The sequence below is a fragment of the Microchirus variegatus genome, assembly GCF_963457635.1.
Source record: "Microchirus variegatus genome assembly, chromosome: 6".
Taxonomy (NCBI): domain Eukaryota; kingdom Metazoa; phylum Chordata; class Actinopteri; order Pleuronectiformes; family Soleidae; genus Microchirus; species Microchirus variegatus.
In genome coordinates this window covers 30,220,804-30,241,633 of record NC_139807.1, presented here as the reverse complement: position 1 = coordinate 30,241,633, position 20,830 = coordinate 30,220,804, and the positions used below count along the sequence as shown (strand labels likewise).

Below are 20,830 nucleotides of genomic sequence, written 5' to 3'. Positions count from 1 at the left end.
TTTTGACAGGAAATGCGATTGCGATATGATTTGCGATATCAGAGGTAATTGTCATTTTTACATTACATTTACGTTTAAAAGGATTAATGCATGATATTTGTGCAGCTCTGTGTTAAACGAAGATGCTCTCTTCAGTCAGAAGAATAAGACGTGTAACAATAATTCATCCAAAATTATATTTTGACACATTTTGTCTTGAACAAATATTGTGTTTTCTGCAATTTGAAAATTGCAGAGACGCAGTAAGATCTTTAAATGAATCCTAAAATATACAGGGAGCCAGTGTAAAGAGGCCAGAACAGGAGTGATTTGCTCCCTGTGTTTTATCCGTGTCATAAGGCGAGCAGCACCATTTTGGGCAACCTGGAAACATCAGAGTCAACTGATCGAGACCAACATAGAGGATGTTATAGTAGCCCAGTCGAGATGTAATGAAGGTACTAATTGCCCTCTGAAAGTCTTTGAATATGAAGGCAGGCCTTCACCCTGGCAATTAGCCATAAATGGAAGAAGTTTGTTTTCACTACTCAGCTAATCTTTTTCTCAAGCCATAATCCATAATGAGATTGCTATAAAATAAATAAGTAGGTAAGTAAATAAGTACATAAGCAAATAAGTAAATAAATACATACAGACATACAGTATATACATACAAGGTCACTGGAACATCAATAAATATGAACACTTTTACCAACAAATGCACTGGGTTGCTATAAAACACAGTATTACATGCGTTTATTTAGTAATTTTAAGAAGTAAATATTACACAGGTGTATTCATTTAGTAAGCAGTACTTACAAACTTTTGCTTGCGATCTCCCTCATCATGACTCGGTGTGCTGCAGTGAGAGGTACCCTTCTTCTTTTGAGCCTTACTGTCTCGTCCGGAGTCAAATCGCTGACTGTAACTGTCCATGTTGTCAGCCAAATGTGTTTTAAAGCGGACAGGTAAATGTATACGATGCTAACCTTGGGAGACGAACGTCTGTGACGTAGTCAAGGGCTACACACGCCGAACCGTCTACAAAGTTAACATTCGCGTCTTGAGCTAAAACCCTAACGCATACGAGCTAATGCCAAGAGTGTGTGTCAAAGTCAGAAGTCCATACACACATTTTCTTCCCTACACTTAAGCTGTCAGTTTAGCCAGTTAGCTAGAATGCTAAACCAACGTTCACTGGTGGCTTTACTTAACGCTAATCCAATTTAACGACTCTCACGTGCTGCTTTGAATTTCCGACAACGCGGTGGAACAACGTTCAACGCAGTGGTTTTCTTCGTCCTCCAAAAAAGTATCTCGCAACTGACTGAAATAGTGAATAAAAGCAGAAGATAAGGCGTCAGCGCGATACATTTGTGAGGTACATATTTTTTGACAGACCCGCGCAGTGACGCAGTCAGCTTCCGCGTGTTCAATTCAACCAATTACATTTGCTGTGACACGTATAGTCAACAGTCATTGGTTCATCCGACTCTGTTTATGATAGCAACGGCATTTCATTGGCCGACTTTGGCTGTCAATCAAAGGCCCCTCCTGTTGGGACTGTTCGTTTTACCAACCTGCATGTGCCGCAGTGATTAATGTACACGACTTCATTTGTTTGTTTTTTCAAATTTCCTGACATTATACATGTCATGGCGGATCAAATGACAGAATAATCAATGCAGGGTTGCATTTTTTCCCCACAAATTAAATATTAGAAAGATACAAAACCGAAAACAACAGCGACAAACTCACAACTGTACATTTCAACTAGTCGGGGTTAACACAGAAAATCCCATACTGCCTCAAATCTTGTCAGTTATATTCAACAAACACACAAAGAAAAACAATGAAAACATATATAAAGTAAACATATAAACATACAACATGAAAATATGTTATATTCAGCGCAGATGTAAACAAGTATCCATGCAAATGTCATTATTATAAAGAAACTACATTATTAAAGTTGATAGTTCAGTCATTTATACTGAAAGTCTGAATATACTTTATACTCTTGGCAGTCAGCTTTGTTATTGCGATTTAAAAGTGAGCCTCGGGCTACAGTTAAATCTCAAATACCTTGTCAGATGCAACAAACAGGAACTTGAGTCTGATGAGCTCCTACTCATAATACTGAACGCACAACGCACGACAAAATTTGCACCCAAAATATACTTTAGTGTCACAATGCATCAATATAAAGGTCCACAAATTACAAAACATCCACAACCATGCAAGGGAAGATTTACTGTTATAGAGCAATATTTTGGTGTGGGCTATTGACAGTGAACCACGTGGTATTTAAAATTCTTGGATGCTTGTAACCTTTATGAGGATTCATGACGATAAAATAATTTTTCTAACTTTTCCACTGTATTCATGTTGCAGTTATGACCACTCAAAGCTGTGTTACTACCGTTTTGTCATTCACACCCATTCACTCACATATTCATATTCAAAGTGCTGGAACACAATTACATTAGTATATTATATTTGAGTTACAATTGCCTTTCTATCCATATTTGTATATGTGTAATTGCATATCTGTCCAAATAGACAACTAAGTTCCTGATATTGGTAAGTGTTATTTCTCAAGCATCGTTGTGGAGCAGTAAATCAGTGTAATTCTCTGACTATACATCAATCTGGAAAATACTTTGTACTGGGATATACTCCCAGTGATTTAGCAGAACTCCCAATTATTTTCTTTTAACTTTTTTCATTGTTGTTTCACTGGCATAAAGCAAATTTGAATTGAAGATCATTTGATGTTTATTTGAATATTGATGCATGTTGTTCATGTTTGCTACATATGTAAACATATGTATGAAAACAAATTGTTCGATAGATTGATTTTTTTTTCACCCAGGTGGTGTCAAAGGTGACATTGACATTGTGATATAGGTCGTGTGACTTGTTATTTAGCTCAGCTGTGAACCAGAGGAAGCCACAAGCGAAACGTGTCGTTTGGTGATTTTTCATTTGTTATAATCTATATTTTGTATATTTTATTTCGAATTCAAATGCCCTTGGGGCCAGTGAACATCGAGCCTGGTCAAGAGGGGGCCAGTCGCGAGAAAATGTGTGTGTGTGGGTTTAACTTTGGTGATTGCATTAGGAAAGTAAAGAGGACAAAAGGGAAAGCGATCATAACAGCGCTGAAAGTGTTTAATGTCACTGTGGTGCTGCACATCACAATAATGGGCCATTGCATTGCACCTCCAGCCTCCCAAACACCGACTATGGGCTGCCTTTGGCCGCAGGTCACGCTTTGGACATTCCTGCCTGAAGTGGACTCGTGGTGACTGCCCCACTGGTGTGCAGTAAATGCTCTTTTAATTTTCGCCCCTCCCATCTGAAATTTATACTCCTGCGTAAAGTGCTCTGCGTAGCTACGCAGAGTCCTCTGCGTCGACGCAGAACCTGTCGAAGAGCCTCTGCGTCGTCTCCGGGTGCACGGAATATTTTTTAAGTGTCCGTCACTCCGTCAAGGGACTACGGAGACGGCAAGAGCTGCGATTGGTCCTCAGGACAGGCCGAGCTAAGCTGCTCTGTGCCGGCTCTCAGTGCGCTCCGGGCGTCCTGACAGAGGTGGAGCTGATCCCCGCCGATAACGCCGCTGCCAAACTATAAATACGTCATATCTATATACACACAGCACATGTTTAGACTCTAAATGGCCAATTTCTCGCCTCAAGTTATCTTAAAACTGCGTTCCGTCACACAGAAAAGTGAGAAACGGCCACTGTTTCAACAACAACAGTCTTTCTCTCTCTTTCTTTCTCGGGCGCCATTGCTCACTGTAGCCAGAAGCACAACAACCTTGCGCAGCGACCCCTACTGATCGGGCGGGAAATTGCAGCGAGTGTCCGTCACCACGACGCAGAAGTATAAATGCTCGAGGCGTCTCCGTGGTGACGCAGACGGATAACGCATACGCAGTCGGAGAAGTATAATGTATAATCCGTGCATCTCAGAGCAACAGAAGATGCTGCCAATGGAAATTGTCTACTATTACTACTGGGATGTATAGTGAGTAATACTGGTAAACATGGTTTTCGTGGGAATAGCTGAAAACAGATTTGCTGTATTTGATTGAAATATGTTTTTTTTTTAAAGCCAAAACATGCAGCCAATGTGATCACTGTGAAATGGAAATTTGAATATATTTCAATTCAACCAAAAAACCTTTAATTCCAGTTCCCTCAAAGGCTTCCACATGGATGCTTGCATGGCATTAACACACTTTATCTCACAAGACTTGTTTTGTCAATTGTGTGTTAATCCTCTCAGAGCTCTACTCGTCCAAAACGGTCAAATAATTGACATAAAGATCAATGTACGGGAGGATCAGATGCCATATGATGGCAATCCTGAATTTCAAAAAATCATTAAAATTATTCCTTAAGAGGTTTGCAAATATTTTCAACGGATCCTTGTTCAGGGCGATGGTTTCTATTATTATGGTCAGTCAAGTCAGACAAATGATTGTGTCTTGCACTGATAATGACACTGATCTTTGCTGTATAAAGACACAAAACAAACATCTTATGAGTGTATTTTCTGCTTGACTTGAGAATGAGTTATTACAACGACTATCTCAAGTCAACATTGCAATGACATAAAAAATTAATACACCACCACTTCACAGAAAGTGGTGAGTGATGGTTGTTAAAGTGACATAAAACAGAGAGTCTTAAAGTGACTCTATTCATAGACCAGACAGGAGGTTTGAATGTTTATGTTTTATACATTGTTTTGAAGAAGTGAATCATGCTGGGACATTTTATGCAGATTTATAATCTGTTGTATCAGAAGATAAAATCCCTTTGCCAGGGACTGCACATTTCAATCTCATAGCAAAGTATTGTATTGTTATGTGACACAATAATGTATGCAGTCAATTTGGTGCTATTCATTTGATATTAATGTAGATATAATGCCAAAAAATGTCAAATTGAGACATGAGGGTCACAGTGTGACTCAGAGTCAGAAAGAGGGAGATGTCATCCTCACACTGCAGACTGATCACTGAACTGGTCCATCACTATTGGTGAAGCTTCTCAACAAGAGCTGCCATAAATCTTGATAAACTGGAGAGAGAAAACACTTCTAATTTCAGTGTGCTTATACTGCCATCTTGTGTTATCACTAAAAATCACTATCCTTGTCGGTGACGCCCACCCTCCCCTCTCTGTCTCCCTCTCGCTGTATCCCCCCCTTTTTTTATGATTTATGAGATGAAAAATTGCACTAATAATTTTCCTGCTCAGATCTTACACTGTTATACAATTGCAAGGACTACTCATTTTGTTTTGCTTTTCCATTAGGGATAGTATCTGGTACCTGGTGCTTTTGTTGGTACCTGCTCTGGTGAGGTTCCAAGTGAGCTGAGCGCATACTAAAATGTGACGTCTACAGACATCCACTGATTGGCAGAGAGCGTCGTCACTGGAAGACCCATGAATCAAATGGAACAATGTCGAACTATAGCTCGGATAAAAAGACTTAAAAATCCTGATAATGTGCATTCATCTCCAACATAACAAAGAGTGACACTGGTTTGGAGTAAATAACACAAGTATAATTCATGCAATTTATAGTGTTACATCTGTATCAATAATAATAGACACAGACTACTCCAAGGTGGTGAAGCGGGGCTCCAAATAAAATTCTGCTTAGGGCCCCGTCATGACTTGGGCTGGCCCTGAATTTGACCCTCGCAATTTTTTCAAGATGCAAGACGCAGCATTTTTGTATAAATCATCCATCCATTATCTACCGTTCTATCCTCGTTGTATGCATAATATATGTAAACCTCGTCCTGACCAGGATGTACCCGTCTTTCACCCTGTCAGCTGAGATTGGCAAAGTGCCTTAGTGACCCTCATGACCCCTCTGACCCAACCTAATACATTTCACCTTGTGTGGCTGTACTCCAGTCCACAGCGTCTATTTTTGTTAATTTTCAACCTGCATTTGAAACTTGACACTGTGTTTATTATTCTAAAAAAAAGGTTTAATTAACCCTTTAGAGAAATTGCATAACTTTGATATATAGAAAAGTTTAATTACAATATAAAATTTCAATTTAAAAAAGCAATTCAGTGCACACAGAGCATTTGTAAATTTGTCAACTAAGTCAAACTTGAATTTTAGAATAGAGAATAAAACACACAGTGCAAATGATGTAGAACCGTGTAGCAGCATGGTCAGTGGTATATTCAGAAGAGGAATAAAAATAGAGCGACAGCAATTTAAAAGCTCATATTTAATGTATGGGATGACACCCTTGATCTAAAATGTCACAAAACAAGGCTCGTCACCTCTGACGTATTCTCCGCTGTCATCGCTCTCCTCTCACAGAATTGTTAAGTGTTTTGAACCTCTCCGCTCCCCGTACTCATAAAACGCAGACCCTACGTCATTACGCACTGTCGTCCGTTTCTCACACTAGCGAGCCTTATCGATGATAGCGGATAGGGAAATATGCACGACAGAATCATATAGTCGTTATATACATGTGATCGGTATAAACCCCCGGTGTCTGTTTCCTCACACATATACGATTTAGAAGAAAATGACCGATTTGACAGATTCCTTGACGAAAGAGGGCTGGTAGGTAGCATTGGCGCTAATGTCAGTGAGCTAGCTAACACTGTTCGCCAGATTTGTTTTGGCGAATAATATCTAATTATTATTAATACTATATATTGACATATTTTATCTCAAATGTGGTCACGTAAAATCGTGTTCATTATTGCAAGGCTGTTAGTTTTGTGAAAGCCGAAGGAATGTTCGTGAACTAAGTAGCTAGCGATATAAACATCGTTAGCAAGCTAATGCACACTTAGCTTTCCACTACTTAACGTGTGTCGCTCCGGTTTGTGTTAAGTGTAAATCAGTATCAGTATTAAATGTTAAATGAGTTGGACAAAGATACCAACCGGGTTCGGCTTAAGTCTAAAACTTGCAGTTTGTTTTGATAGTGAGAACTTGTCAACACCACGTTCTAGTGTATAACGTATGTTACTCACTAGCTCAGCTTTGCCCACTACATGTAATTTATCTCTTTCAGTTTTTAGTGAATGATATTCTCTCCTGCTCTGCGTTCAAGTGCTTTTCCGAGGCTAAGTAATTGTCGGAAAAACTAATGTAATCCTCCTTTTATAAGTAGTAAAATGTGTGTTGAATCAAAAAATACTAGTATAACATAGTTTAGTGTCCGGAGGAGGAAAACATACATTGTACCAGATTTGGCTACCAGTTTCAGCATTTGTACCGAATTTAAATATAACTGAGTTGCGTGTGAGACAAAACACATTTCTTTGCGTGATATTTATTTTACAGCTGCTGTGAAAACGATCTGCTTAAAGTGAACACCTAGTGTTAAACCTCTGCTGACCTCATCACCTTCTCTTTCCACCCTGTGTGTCATTTCACAGGTACCTCAGCGATGAAGGCGTAGCTGAACTGAAAGGATCTGCAGAGAAAGTGACACACAGTGACATTATTCGAATTGCACTTGATGTAAGTTTTTTCAGCTCTCTTTATGGATTTGTCCATATTTTGAACACAACACATGACATACAATAATCCAACCATAATATACACATAAAACTTTAACTTTTACGTTTTACGTATACAGACGGCATTAGACAGATTATTATGAAGCTCAATACTGTGTATTCAAACCCCTTTTTAAAATGTCTATTATATGTCACATTATTTGTTATGTCTATTGAACTAAACTCCGTTTCCCTTGCAGAGTGATCTTAGATCTACGGGGAGAAAATTCCTACCAGCTGACATCAACAGCGGAAGAACAGAGTCGGTGAGTGGTACAGAAAATCTTCTATTGCTGTTTCATGGCTGTATTTAAAATAATAAATAAAAGACACAAAAGCTCACACGAGGCAGAAATAAAATATGTATATATATGTATATATATAAATATATATGTATATATATAAATATATATATATATATATAAATATATATATATATATATATATAAATCAAATATTATGAATTAAAAGACCTAAAACATGGGTAAAAATAACAGCCATACAAAAAAACAAAAACAATAAAACGAATAAAATGAAATATGTCAATGACTGGCCAAGGAGAAGAGATTAAGAAGCTTTTTTTTTTAGCTGAATGCCACAGGACAATGGGTTCAAGTGAACATTTTGAAGTGAAGTTATTTTATTTGCCACTAGATGGCCCTAATAGACCAACAAACATGGATCCCAGGACTGAGAAAGTGGAGCTTGAAAGCTGGAGAGAATACATGTTCCAACAATATTGTCAGTGGATTAAAACATCTAATTAAAACTTGTGAACTTAACCTGGCTCTCCTTCAGACCTAGAATGAAGTGGACATACTTGTGTCATCCTGGTCATACACTGATAATCTCACACAGTAAATATAAGGAATGAAATAATTCATCGTGTTTGAGCTTTTAAAGTTGCCCTACACGGCAGATTAGAGTATTGTAATGTAGAATGCATTTCCATATTTTACACTTTCACTGAATGTAAAAGAGGTCTGACAATTGCTTTTTTAAATAGAACCGTGACTGTGACAGTAAAGGAAAGCCACTAATGGGGAATTTTATTTTTAATCAAACCTTAGTTCAAGTTCATATTTCACAGTTCTCCCCACATGCTGTGGTTTTTTGCTTCTAAGCCATAACTCATCTGTTGTCTCTTGCACGTGGACAGTTGGTGGGTCCATGTGTTCTGCAGGTGCAGAAAGTGAGGAACATCTCGGCTCCTAAAGACCATGAGGAGTCCCAGGGTGCACCACGAATGCTGCGCCTGCAAATGACAGATGGCCACACCACCTGTGTCGGACTGGAATTCAAACACCTGTCTAAGATCAGGTATCTCATTTAGAAACATATTGGGTTCAGTGCAAATAAGTGGATGTGGTACCTTTTACTTGTTTAGGAAGTTGAGATCACTGATAATTATAAAGAAAAACACTAAACAAAAAAGACACAATGCAGCAATTGCTCATAGAAGAAGTAAAAGTAATTCAATATTGTACAATATTATTTATTCTCACACATAAGCCTGATGCAGTCAAACTCATTATCCCTGCTTATTCCTGCTTTTTAGTGATAACTCCAAGGTCCAATGTGTCTCTGCAAGGTTGATCTGAGGAAAAAGATCGGTTAGAATACTTTAATCTCAGAATTGGAGAAAAAAAAATTATGACTCAAATCTCAATTATTTTTTTTTACTGTGTTTTCTGAATTTAAGACCACATGAAGGTAGAGTTGGAGATCCTGGAAAAACATTTAGAGCAGGTTACATTTTGAATTAAAGTCCAAGCCCCTTTCTTCAGACTTTCCTCCGAAGCTATGCCACCAGAGCACAGGAACATGCAATGCATTTTCACGAAGAGTGTTGGTTTCACACAGATTCACAAGCGCTGCTCAGTATCTGTAACTCTTGAGTACTATTCAGTATTCAGTACCTTCCGGTGACTTTTTTGGATACTTGTTCAAACGAGTTTATTATTTGGTGCTGCCCTAGGTAGCGACATCACAAAAGGCGTGTGTCTTTAAAACAACTACCCAATTTCAGGATATCCCACCACAAGGCGAGTGCCAGATACACCAAAAAGGAGAAATGTATGTTACAAATCTACAGAGACTTTGGTAAATCCATGAAGGCTTTCTATCATCTTCACTGGCATTCATCCCTGATGCATTGAAACCCTTTTCCACCACTAGAGAATGTATTTTTAGTTGCTATATGAATGCAAAACAGGTGTCATGTAACCAGTTGTGCCTCATATATTCAAAACAAAATGTCTAAGATTCTGCTCATATCCCTCTCCTTCACCTCTCTGTCAACACTCTCACCCCACCACATGCCGCTGTTTTTCCCTTTATCTGCATTTTCCACGTGGCGGCAGCTGATCTAACAATCCCCACCCGTTAATTGCATCTCCATCCCAGCAACGGTGGCTTTGGCGACTGCTGCCATGGTGACGAGCCAAGTCTGTACAGGTGGAGTGGCCAGAGTGTGGGCTTTGACTTCCTGATGGGAAGAGAGGAGAGAACAGAACAAATCCCTTCTTTATGAAGCACTCACACACACACTGGCCACCAACAGTGGTGGTCAGTGTTTCTTAATGTGTGGCTGAGGCCGTGAGCGATGGGTCTGATAACAGGACTGTTCAGTGTGTGCGAGACTGTTGGAGATGGATGACAATGAGGAATTAAGCAGAAACATTGATCCGAGGTTGAATAATGTGTTTGTAGAATTTGATACACATGATTGGATGTAGGATAGAGAGAGCCTCATTTCTGCTTTTGCTGCTGTCATGAGGCTGCGAGCATCCATCCCAGAGGTTTGGAGTAAAATCCCCAATAGTTGTTTGGCGTCGGTAGCTGGAAATCTCTCTAAGTCCCAGTGCTTCCCTAATGAGAGAGGCAGAGGCCTTATCAGGCCTGATGAGATAGAGGGGCTTTTAATTTACCATGAGGATGGGGTGAGCAGCTGGGATTATTAATAGGCTCTCGAAGTCTGGCCACCCATCTTCTGGCACTCAGCCATGTCATTTATAAAGTGAAATGGGCAGGGCGATAGGGTGTGGGCGAGTGTATATTCAGTTACAGTGTGTGAAGCCTTTGAATGTATTCAGAATTTTATACAAACACAAATGTGCTTTCCTTCAATTAGGTAATGCAGGATATCGGTATCAGCAGATATCACCTTTAAAATGTAGTATCAGATATCGGATAACACACCAAAATCCCCCAACTTGAATTGTATGCGTGCACATAACTATTATTTTTTTATGTGAATTTATTTTACACAATGAGGAAAACATATTGTTAATTTTGGAACAGAAGAGACTAAATGACCACTGCAGTTGGTTGCAGGGAAAAAGTCTATATATGTTATCAGCCCAAGCTCTCCCGATATGTCTGCATATCAGATATTGGAAAAAAGTCTAATATTGTGCATCCCTATCTTCAATGCAGAATTTTATTTCACCAAAATACATTTAGTGACCCAGATCTTCTCACACTTTTAAACCTTTATCTGAATAAGGTGCTGTACACCCACATTTGACAGATGTGTGTGTGTATGTTTCTGCAGTATTTTAATGGTGCTGTGACTAATTTTATAGTATTATCACAAGGTGGCAGCACATGTGTGTTTGTAGAAGAGATGACATTTACGAGGTTTCCTGAATGCATCTTGAAGTTCCTCTAAATTCAACATGCTGCAGATCCCGCAGAAGTGAAATTTACCTGGGTCTTTCAATGCATCTCGTTTAGCTGCTCCCATTAGCTCAACACAGTGTGAACCCAGCATTACTTTCACCAGCTCTCCTGCACGCATACTCGACACATAGCATTGAATATTCAAATAGCATGAGAAGCAGAAAGAAGAATATGATTTTTGCTAGAAATGCTTATCTTTAGCTCCAGTTCAGTTTGAGCATGATAGAAATCAGCCAATTTCATTTCTTAAAGCCTTCTTTCATAAGTAATGTTGTATTGTTATGTTGTTGTTTTACAGTCTTAATACCCCTCCTGGAACAAAGGTGAAGCTCCTTGGTACAGTCCAGGTAAAAAATGGTCTTTTGCTACTTGATGACACGAAAATCTCTGTACTTGGAGGAGAGGTCGATTACATGGTGGAGAAATGGGAACTGCAAAGGGTGAGGGTCACTTTTATTTCGATTGAATATCACAACCAGTCTGCCTTTACTCTTTAATTTTTAATCTTTGATCATATTCTTGCTTTATTATTTCACATGCAGAGTCTGGCGAAACACAGCAGGAGTAATATCGGAACAGAAGGTGGACCTCCTCCCTTTGTGCCATTTGGTCAGGTGAGGGAAATGTTCTCTTTTTCAAAAGAAACGTGACAAATTGCCAAAGAGAAACAAAACACAACTATAAAATGCATTAAAATGCAATCAGTATTAATGTAAATGAAAAAGAGTTTTAAGCGGTGATTTGATAGATGTTGTGGAGTCTGTTGAACAATGATCTCTCAGATCTTTTTGAGGTCTTCACGAGTCTTTAAAATGCAGGACTGATTTTGAAATGTTGCTTTGTTGCGTTGCTCACAGTTAAGTGTTTGTCTGTCTTTCCGCTTTCAAGCGGCTCTGACAAAAATAAGCTCTCAAGTGCACTATTAAAAATAACACTTCACCACCCAATCAAACGTTACTGTCTCTTTCTACAATTAGATTTGGAAGGTGTCATAAATTAATAAACCACCTTTCACTTTTCATTTTTTTATTTTACACATTGCCATTTAGAAAACAAAAAAAAACCAACACTAACAAAACATTAAACACATTATTTCTCATTTAAAACATACTCAATGTGAGTCAATACTCAGTTGCAAATTATTTAATATTCTCTAGATTATCAGATTTTACTAATCTAATAGTCTTCAAAGAATACAAAAATGTTTTAAACCATGCAAAGTCAGCTTTGTGAACAGGCAGTGGAAATCTCTGTGTTGGAGAATTCCAAACAAGATTCAAAATGCTGATGACGGGAGTAAAACAGATACGTTTGGCTTGTTTTTTTTTATTAGATTGCCCACATTCTTTCTCTTCAGATAAATCACCTCTGGCTTTTTAATCTGCCTGCCTATCACTTTACTGTGCTGAGATTGCCAACGCAACAGAAAGAAGGTGGTGAACCTGCTCGCAAGTAAAGGTCATTGCTCCATTCAGTTGCAGTCTTCACTGATTGAATCATCCTCCTCTCGTACAGTCATGAAAGAAAGCTGCAGAAAGTGTTGACTTTCTATTTCATTCCTACAAAGTCACTCTTGATATGTTTGAAACTCTGTTTGCAGTTGAAAATGAATCTTTGGAGTAAGCTTTGTGATTTTGATTTCTATTGGTTGAGATCTTGGAGTTTATCGCAAGATATGTATACATTTCAAAAAGACAACTTGAACTGATTGTTCCTTATGCATGTTCCGTTTGGCCTCATAAAATTAGATCGTTTTTTTTATAGTTTTATTTTTTTAATAATTGTCTTTTAATATGGAGGCTAGTACACTTTACCGAGGGTTAATATAGTTTTAAGAGTTAATTTTAAAATGATTTTATTTGTTTTTAAATCCTAAATGGACTTGCCTCGCCTTAACTCTCTGAGCTTCTTCATCCTTACGCTCCTGCCCGGTCTCTGAGGTCAGCTGATCAGCTGCTCCTGCAGTTACCAAAATCAAAACGGAAGCTCAGAGGGGAGCTTATCGTCTTCTTTGTCAGTGCCTGTATAGTAGACTGCAATAGTAGACCTAGCAAAAAAAGACATTAAAACTGTTAACTTTATTTATTTATATTTTTTATTTATTCAGCGCATAATTCAGCATTATCTTATATCTCATAACTACATTCTTTTCTTTGTCTAGTTTTTTCTTTTTACCTTGACAGTTTTGATTGCACTTCCTGCAATCAACCCCAAGTGTCCCATGATGTTGCTGTGACCTCCGGTGTTGGTGTGATGGTGCACAGCAACATCAAGTGACACTTCCGTGGAAGATTGCAGGAAGTGCACTCGAAACTGTCAAGGTAATCAAAGAAACTAACACTAGCCAAAGAAAAGTTTGGAATTTTGTGAGCTAGAATGAACCTTCTGGACTGTTATTGTGTATGAACAAGTGCGTTGATTCTGGTTGACAAAGCCTCTTTATTTGTGTCCTGTAGAAATGTGCAAGGAAGGATGAAGTGGACAGCAGAGAACTGGACCAGAGGAAAACCCTCCAGACTAACAGTGTGGTCAAAACTGCTGATGAGAATGATGAGTTTGAAAAACAGCGCACTGCTGCTATTGCTGAGGTGGCCAAGACCAAAGAGGTGAGTCCTTGGATCTTTGTCTTTACTACATTTTCTCTCTTCTGTAACATCATGTAATATTTTTGTTAACTTAGAATGTTCTACCTTTATGTTGGCTGTATAATTTTATGATTTTTTTTTTGCCAGATTTACCAGTTAATTTTCTTTTTCTGTACAGGCTCCTGATTGGCATTCATCTTAATCAGGATTGCTTTTGGCATTCAAACACCTTCTTAATTGAAAAATCTGAATAATATCGTCAGCTGCACAGCCTCTGCTCCTTGTACTTACTAAATGTTTTCTTCAACCATGCAGCTGTATTGATCCTAAAGTTCTTTTGCCTTGTTAGGGTCCCCGCACATTTGGAGGAGGAGGAAATGCCGGCAGTAATTTATCCAACACAGCTTCCTCCTCCCGAGGCAGAGACTCATACCAGCAGAGGAGACGAGGAGAAGACAGGGTTGAAAGACCTGACAGCAGACAGGATGGAAACTACCGAGAGCTGGTGAGAAGTCAAACTTGGTTCAAAGCTGTGAAACAGTTCACGTCTGTGTTGAAGGGATGGTTGAACGTCACATTATTGAAGTTTTATTTTTATTTGTTCTCCTGCTGCCTGCTTCTTAAAGCTACTGACCACAAAATAATGGCAGACATACTAGGGTCTATAGACGAGGCATGACTTCTGTTGTTCGATTACAGACCAGCAGTCAGCCAAGTTTTCCCATCGAAGCACAGTCCATTTTGTCCATCTTTGTTTTGTGACCTGCCAGTTCACTGAACTCAAACTTGCACGAAAGGAAATGTAATGATGCTTTTCCACTGTACAGTTCTGTGTACAGTGTACAGACAACCTGCTCTGGGTATAGAAAACTTGTTCTTAATTGGTGCAGGTGCCTCACCGATTTGGTACTAAATTAATAATTCGTTTTTGAACAAACTATTATGATATCAGTGTTCATGTGTTTATGTCAACTTTGCTTTAAAACAGTTGGGAACTGGAGGATTTTAGTGCAATTGACCAGCATTTTCTGATTCAACCGTTCCGTCAGTATACATTTGACGTTGCCCTGCGTTTACTTTATCTTTGTGGCCTCTGTGCCAAATTTAGCAAAACATAGCAACTTTACATGTAAAAAGGTAATTCCAAGTAAATTAGGTAGTGCTAGCAATATCAAGCAACACAAACAATTTATAAAAACAGTCTATAAACATGAGCGTGTTTGACATTTCTGCTGCTGCTAATGGAGCAACTGCGTTCTTGGTTCTCAGCCTCCTGGCACGGACACTGATAGGAACTTAACTGAATCTAACACTCAGTATATTTAATTGTGTAGCTTGTTACTTGAGGTGCTTTTAGCTTCACTTTATCTCTTGTGGTGGTGGTGGTGGAGAAAGAAGGACGTTTTCTCACTGCTCTCCTCAACATACCTGTGTTCAGGCATCCTCGGAACCAAATTATAGCGACATAATGGTAATGACATAAAAGTAAAAAAAAAAAATTGGACATCCATTAAGTCAGTGTTTCTCTTTGCTATTAATTTTAATTTTAAATGTATTTAATATTACATTATGTTGTGTGTGCGTGTGTAGGTGGATGAACGTGCTCTGAGAGACATCATGGAGATGGGCTTTAACCGGGAGGCTGCTCGACAGGCCCTGATGGATAATAACAACAATCTGGAAGTGGCACTAAACAGCCTACTGACTGGATCTTCTGGAAGCAGATCTGCACCTGTGCTACCTGAGTCTAACAAGCCCCAACCCAGAGGTTCTTACACACTCACACCCACAGCCACACACCTAAAAGAGTGGGATTGGAGAGTTACATTTTAGTCATTTAATGCAGTGAAATCATGTGGCATCTAATTAAAAGGTACAAACACACAACTTTGCTCTATTCACTCCATTTACTACCACTATAGCCTTCAGATGGATATTCTGGGTTACCTGCACTTGTTATTTTACATTTGTTAATTTATTACAGGACTAACGGTCAACTTTTAGCAACTTGAACATCCTTGTCAGACAATTCCGAGCTTTGTCACACATACTTGGATTGACCAAACTGTTTCTAACTGCATCAACATTGGTTCTTTTCAGGCAGAGGAAAGGGAAGAGGCCGGTCCAGAAATGAAGATGAGGAGGAGGGCGGAGGAGGAAGGCCATCTGGACCAAGCACCCTGTTTGACTTTCTGGAATCAAAGATGGGAGTTTTCTCCATCGATGGTGGGTGAACTGTTCGGTTGGTGTTTATTTACAGCTGCCCAGCAACAATTGACCTCTCTCACTTTTCACAGCCATTAAGCTTTAAGCATTAAGCAGAACCAGCATATTCTGTGAGGATAGTTACAGTATGGCAAACATGTTTTATATACCTGAGAATATGATGTTGCTGCATAAGCTAAATCTGGGGCACCACTGAGGTTGAGAGACCAAATCAGCACAGCAGGTGTTGCATCTGTGGCACCAACTTGTAACTTGTTGATACTCAACCCTAGATACAGTTATTTATGCCAGTACTGTTTTACCTTCATTTTTCACAACACTGCATATTTTGTTTGTTTTCTCAGAGCCAAAGAACCAGGCACCACAGAGACATCACGAGAGTAAAGCACATTTCTCCAACCCACAGAGCTACTCCAAAGACACGTCACAGACCAAGTTCTCCTCACATTATGAGCATAGGCAGCAAAGGAATGACAGACCACCTCGCTTCCACAGGGACACCGACTTTCCCAAACCTGGTCAGGAGTCTCTCTCTAACTGTACAACTGCCCACATATCGGTTCAATCCCAGCAGGGGAAGAGCCAAGAGAAATGGCCAAGAGGACCATCAGATAGACCACAAAATGACCGAAGAGAGACCAGAGACGAGCAGATTTTTCCTTCTTCCTTCCCAACGACTTTCACACGTAATCAGCAGTCTCAGCAGCAGATGGAGTTTAGCGGGTCTAACCTGCAGCGATCCAGAAATGGAGATAGAGGTGGTGGGAACATGACTGGACCATCTCACAGGAGGGGATTTAAAGATAACGAACTCGCATTCAAACCGACTAACTCTACAGGCAGTGAGGTGGATGGAAGAGTAAATCATAAGCACACGGACAGAGTCGAAGAACCCAACAACAGCAGGAGGAAGGGAAGGGCCGAACCTGACCGACAAAGAGATCCTGGGCCACAGAATTTTAACTTGAGGGGAGGAAGCTCGGGGACGACTCAAGAGGTTGGGTTATCACGCGATTCTCAAGTCATGACATGGGGTCCTCCCCATTTCCAAAACGGAGATGTGGAACACAAAAGAACTGGCCCAATCAAGCCACCAAACTCCTCTTGTCCCCCCAACAGGGAGCCTCCTCCCAGGAAAGCACCTTCTAATAACTCAGGACCTAAAAGAAGGTCAGGGCAAAACAGAGGTCAAGGTCCTCGAGGACCAGAGAAAAGTCACATCATGGATCAAGCTTGGAAACCTGGTGACCAGTGCCTGGCACTTTACTGGGAAGACAGTAAGGTATGTTATTGTTAAAACATGTTTGTATTCTACTTAGTGTTCATTTGAGGAAGTTAAAGCTGCACACTTTTAACTTCTGAAACTTTGTGGGGGCTTCTTTGTGTTTTCAATCATACTCCAACCTTTTTGCAATCTCCTCACATTACTAGTGCAGTGTTGCTGTTGCCTTTTTCTGTCTTGAGATTAAATGTATGACTTCCTGTGTAAAGTGTGGGAACTTGTTTTAAACTTGTTTTAATGTAACCGACATTTGTTTATATTTAAAAGTTACGCACTGCAGCTTTAAAATTGACAACTAACAATTCTTGTTGAAATTACACAATTTACACAATTGGTTTATGTACTGCCTCTGGTCAAACACCAGCTACTTCATTCATATTTTGCCATTGGTTTTCTTACTCTACTGCTTCACTGGTAAAAGCTTCCATCAACGTCTTATCCAGCCAGAAACGCTGGTGTTGTTGCTTTTGTTATTCTCCCTACTGCTCGAAGCACCGCACAGATGCAGCTCTGTGTCTGATTAAACGATGCCTCCTGCACTGCTCCCCACTCTCCCTCCCTCCTCTTCCGCGCTCATCTCTCAGCCCACTTTTTGGCATTATTAAAAATCAGGCATTAGGCGGAGTTGGCCTCAGAGGAGGGGGTTTAGTTAGAGTGTAAGATTTGTTTTGTCTTAAATGGATATCAATTCATCTCGTCTTGACACGTGTAATTGTTTGCATTCAAATAAGTACATTTCCTCTTTCTTCCTGTTTGTTGATGTGTTTGTGTGCCTGTGAAGTTCTACCATGCCAGAATAGATGCTGTGCATCCATCAGGCTCCACGGCCGTGGTTGTATTTAGTGACTATGGAAACTGCGAAGAAGTGCTGCTGCATAACATAAAACCGGTCCCTGCTGACATGCTGGTAAGGAGAAAGATATCAGACCATTTAAAATATTTGAAGTTGAGGAAATATGAGTCTCCCCACAATAACATTCCGATCATCTTAAATACACAACGGCAGGAGGAAGACGACGGTTATTATGACAGTTCACTGGAATTTCGCCGTGGAGGAGATGGACAGCCCAGACGGACACGACCAACCCAACAGTATTACCAGCCGCCCAGAGCACGAGACTGATGTGTCTGCGTTTTTGCATTGGCAAAAACTTTGGCAGGTAGATAAACTCACATAATAATTTCTTCTGCATCTCATACCTTAGTACAGAAACTGACAGAAGCATTTTAATGTTAAAGTTTCTTGAATTCTGCTTTAACCATGTATTGTTCAATATTAAATTCTTCAAGATTAGACGTTAGATTTGCCAAATTCCTTACTTATTTCTAAATGGAAGACTTTGATTACCAATGGCTAAAAAAGGATTAGGAATAATAAAAAGTGGTCACGTTTTTTACCTTGGATTGTGTTACTTTTTTACTAAAATGCACCTAAAAAATATTGAAAAAGAACAAATTCTGAATGAACAAGATAATTCTTTGACAGGTTTGATAAACGTATAAACGTATCTTGTTAATTCATAAAAATGTAAAAAAGATTATGTTGATAATCCATAAAAATCAACAGTTTTTCTCTGTTTAATACGGATGTATTTTATTAATACAGAAATACACAGCCAAATATGGGTGGATATCTTGTTGATTCTGAAAAACAGAGCTTATTTATACTTAAAAAACTAATTTGTTCCTCTTTTATTCCTTCTTTATCTGTCAGTGTGCGTGTCCCTCATCCTTCCATGGCAGATTGTGTCACTTTTCTGCAACAATCCTGAGTGCTTCCTGATGTTTTCTAAATGTGTGTATGTGTGTGTGCGTGTGTGTGTATACACACTGTCGGGACATACAGATCTTTTCAAAGGGCTTGGACCTGATGCAAAAATAAAAGCGAAACTGACATTAGCATCTGTTGTTTTTGTTCCAACACATATCTACTGTACATGTACATGTGAAGAGTTGTTCTCAATGGATGCATTCAAAAATAATGGATATTAGAGTATGTAGCAAATTGGTAGTTACAATGTGTTTTTTTTTTTTTTTTTTAAACTATCAAATTCAAATGAATAAATATTGAAGAGCAGAAACGGAAACCTCTCAGGGGTCTTTTGTTTTATTTTATTAGTTATGATTAGAAGATAGTTTTCTATTTTTATTATATGGGTTACATCCTGGACACAAATTGAAATTCTTGAAGGCAGCTGCAGGATTTTATTCCACTCATTATCATTTATCATTATTTATGATACATTTGAATAAATTACCAAGTTTCTTTACACACTGCAAGATTGTCCAAGTTCTGATGAAGATCTCGGAATAAAAGTGGGATATAAACTGTTTGCTCTTTGTGATCAGGAAGAAATTCTCAAAGTCATTTGAAAGCTAAGAAATTAAGATGTCTCCCTTTTATACGCATGATGCCTTCACTTCAAAAATGTCTGTCAAAAGAATTTTTAATTGATTTAATAATAACAACAACCTACGAGTAACATCAACAGAAATGACCAAAAGTTCTGCACTGCAACTTTATCGGTGACATGATAACATCTCAAAACATCTGCGAGCAAATCAGCTAAATCCAGCGAACCACACATCAGTCTTTCCACCTGGTGTGGACAGACAGTAGCGTACAGCAGAGTGAGTCAGCAGCAGCAGCTTCAGCTTCTGCTCGTTTGCTGTGCTCTCTGAAGCAAATCCAAGGGGGTAAGACAATCTCTTCCCCCTGTAATTGAGATGGTTACACTGCAGAGATATCATTTTGCACATCACAAAAGGAACTGTACCCAGTTCTTCAAGCACTGCACACACACACACACACTGGCTGTTTATGGAGGCTGTGCTGTGTGCGAGAAACACGTTTTGCACACGGAGAAATAATCTCCACCCCTCTCTGGTTTCCCTCGTTAACAACAGTGGTGAGACAAACGCACACAATGTGGCGCGGTTCAGCAGAGGGGTCACTGGACTGTGCTCCAAAGCTTTTTGCTTTACTTTATTTTCCAACCCAGACGCCAAGTGAGCACAGATGAATAATTAACAGCTGGTATTATGGAATCCTATCCGTGAGGAAGCGACTGAAAGTGAAGCTCTTGACAGCGGACTGTGACGCTCGGGCCCGAGAATCATGAAGGACTGATTTAAAATCACATTGTTTGAAAATGTAAATATATATAATCAATCATAGTGTGTGTGAGTGCAAGTCATGAGGCTGTAGTTCACTGTGGTCGCATCCAGAGACAGGGTCAGGATCCATGTATGGGTCATGAAAAAGTTTGTCCTGTCTTTTAAAATTTTGGCAGGAATTAATTCAATCAATCAATCAATCAATCAAACTTTATTTATATAGCACATTTCATGCGTCCCATAGATTTTAGAAATGCCCTTGCTAATTGTTGGCAATGCATGTTTTGGGATTTTTACGTATTTTTGACTGATTTACAGATCGGGCATTGTCCAGTTTGATGAAATAATAGGTGCAGTAAAATAGAAAATAAAACATTGGTTAA

At 39.2% G+C, this 20,830-nt stretch overlaps 2 protein-coding genes across 2 annotated transcripts in view; one reads left to right on the top strand and one right to left on the bottom strand.

The window, feature by feature from the left end:
- LOC310928564 (protein diaphanous homolog 3-like) overlaps window positions 1–915 on the bottom strand; it is a gene marked incomplete at both ends in the record, with an annotated part of 191,494 nt that extends 190,579 nt beyond the window's left edge. The window contains one exon of the mRNA XM_083891154.1: window positions 799–915. Within this exon, the coding sequence (XP_083747280.1) occupies window positions 799–915 (117 nt within the window). The remainder of the gene's footprint in view (window positions 1–798) is intronic.
- Window positions 916–6,436: 5,521 nt separating this feature from the next.
- On the top strand, window positions 6,437–19,316 carry tdrd3 (tudor domain containing 3). Its single transcript, XM_083890652.1, has 14 exons — window positions 6,437–6,603; window positions 7,431–7,515; window positions 7,754–7,819; window positions 8,713–8,873; window positions 11,536–11,677; window positions 11,780–11,851; window positions 13,694–13,843; window positions 14,172–14,327; window positions 15,413–15,590; window positions 15,923–16,048; window positions 16,393–17,330; window positions 18,112–18,237; window positions 18,337–18,490; window positions 19,045–19,316. The coding sequence occupies exons 1-13, from the start codon at window positions 6,566–6,568 to the stop codon at window positions 18,451–18,453; spliced, it is 2,355 nt and encodes a 784-aa protein (XP_083746778.1). The 5' UTR covers window positions 6,437–6,565; the 3' UTR covers window positions 18,454–18,490; window positions 19,045–19,316.
- The last annotated feature ends 1,514 nt before the right edge of the window (window positions 19,317–20,830 follow it).

Coding starts and splice junctions, on each gene's coding strand:
- tdrd3 (XM_083890652.1), top strand. CDS start 6,566: ATGACCGATTTGACAGATTCCTTGACGAAAGAGGGCTG. Junction 7,516..7,753: donor TTATTCGAATTGCACTTGAT/GTAAGTTTTTTC, acceptor TTTCCCTTGCAG/AGTGATCTTAGATCTACGGG. Junction 11,852..13,693: donor CCTTTGTGCCATTTGGTCAG/GTGAGGGAAATG, acceptor TGTGTCCTGTAG/AAATGTGCAAGGAAGGATGA.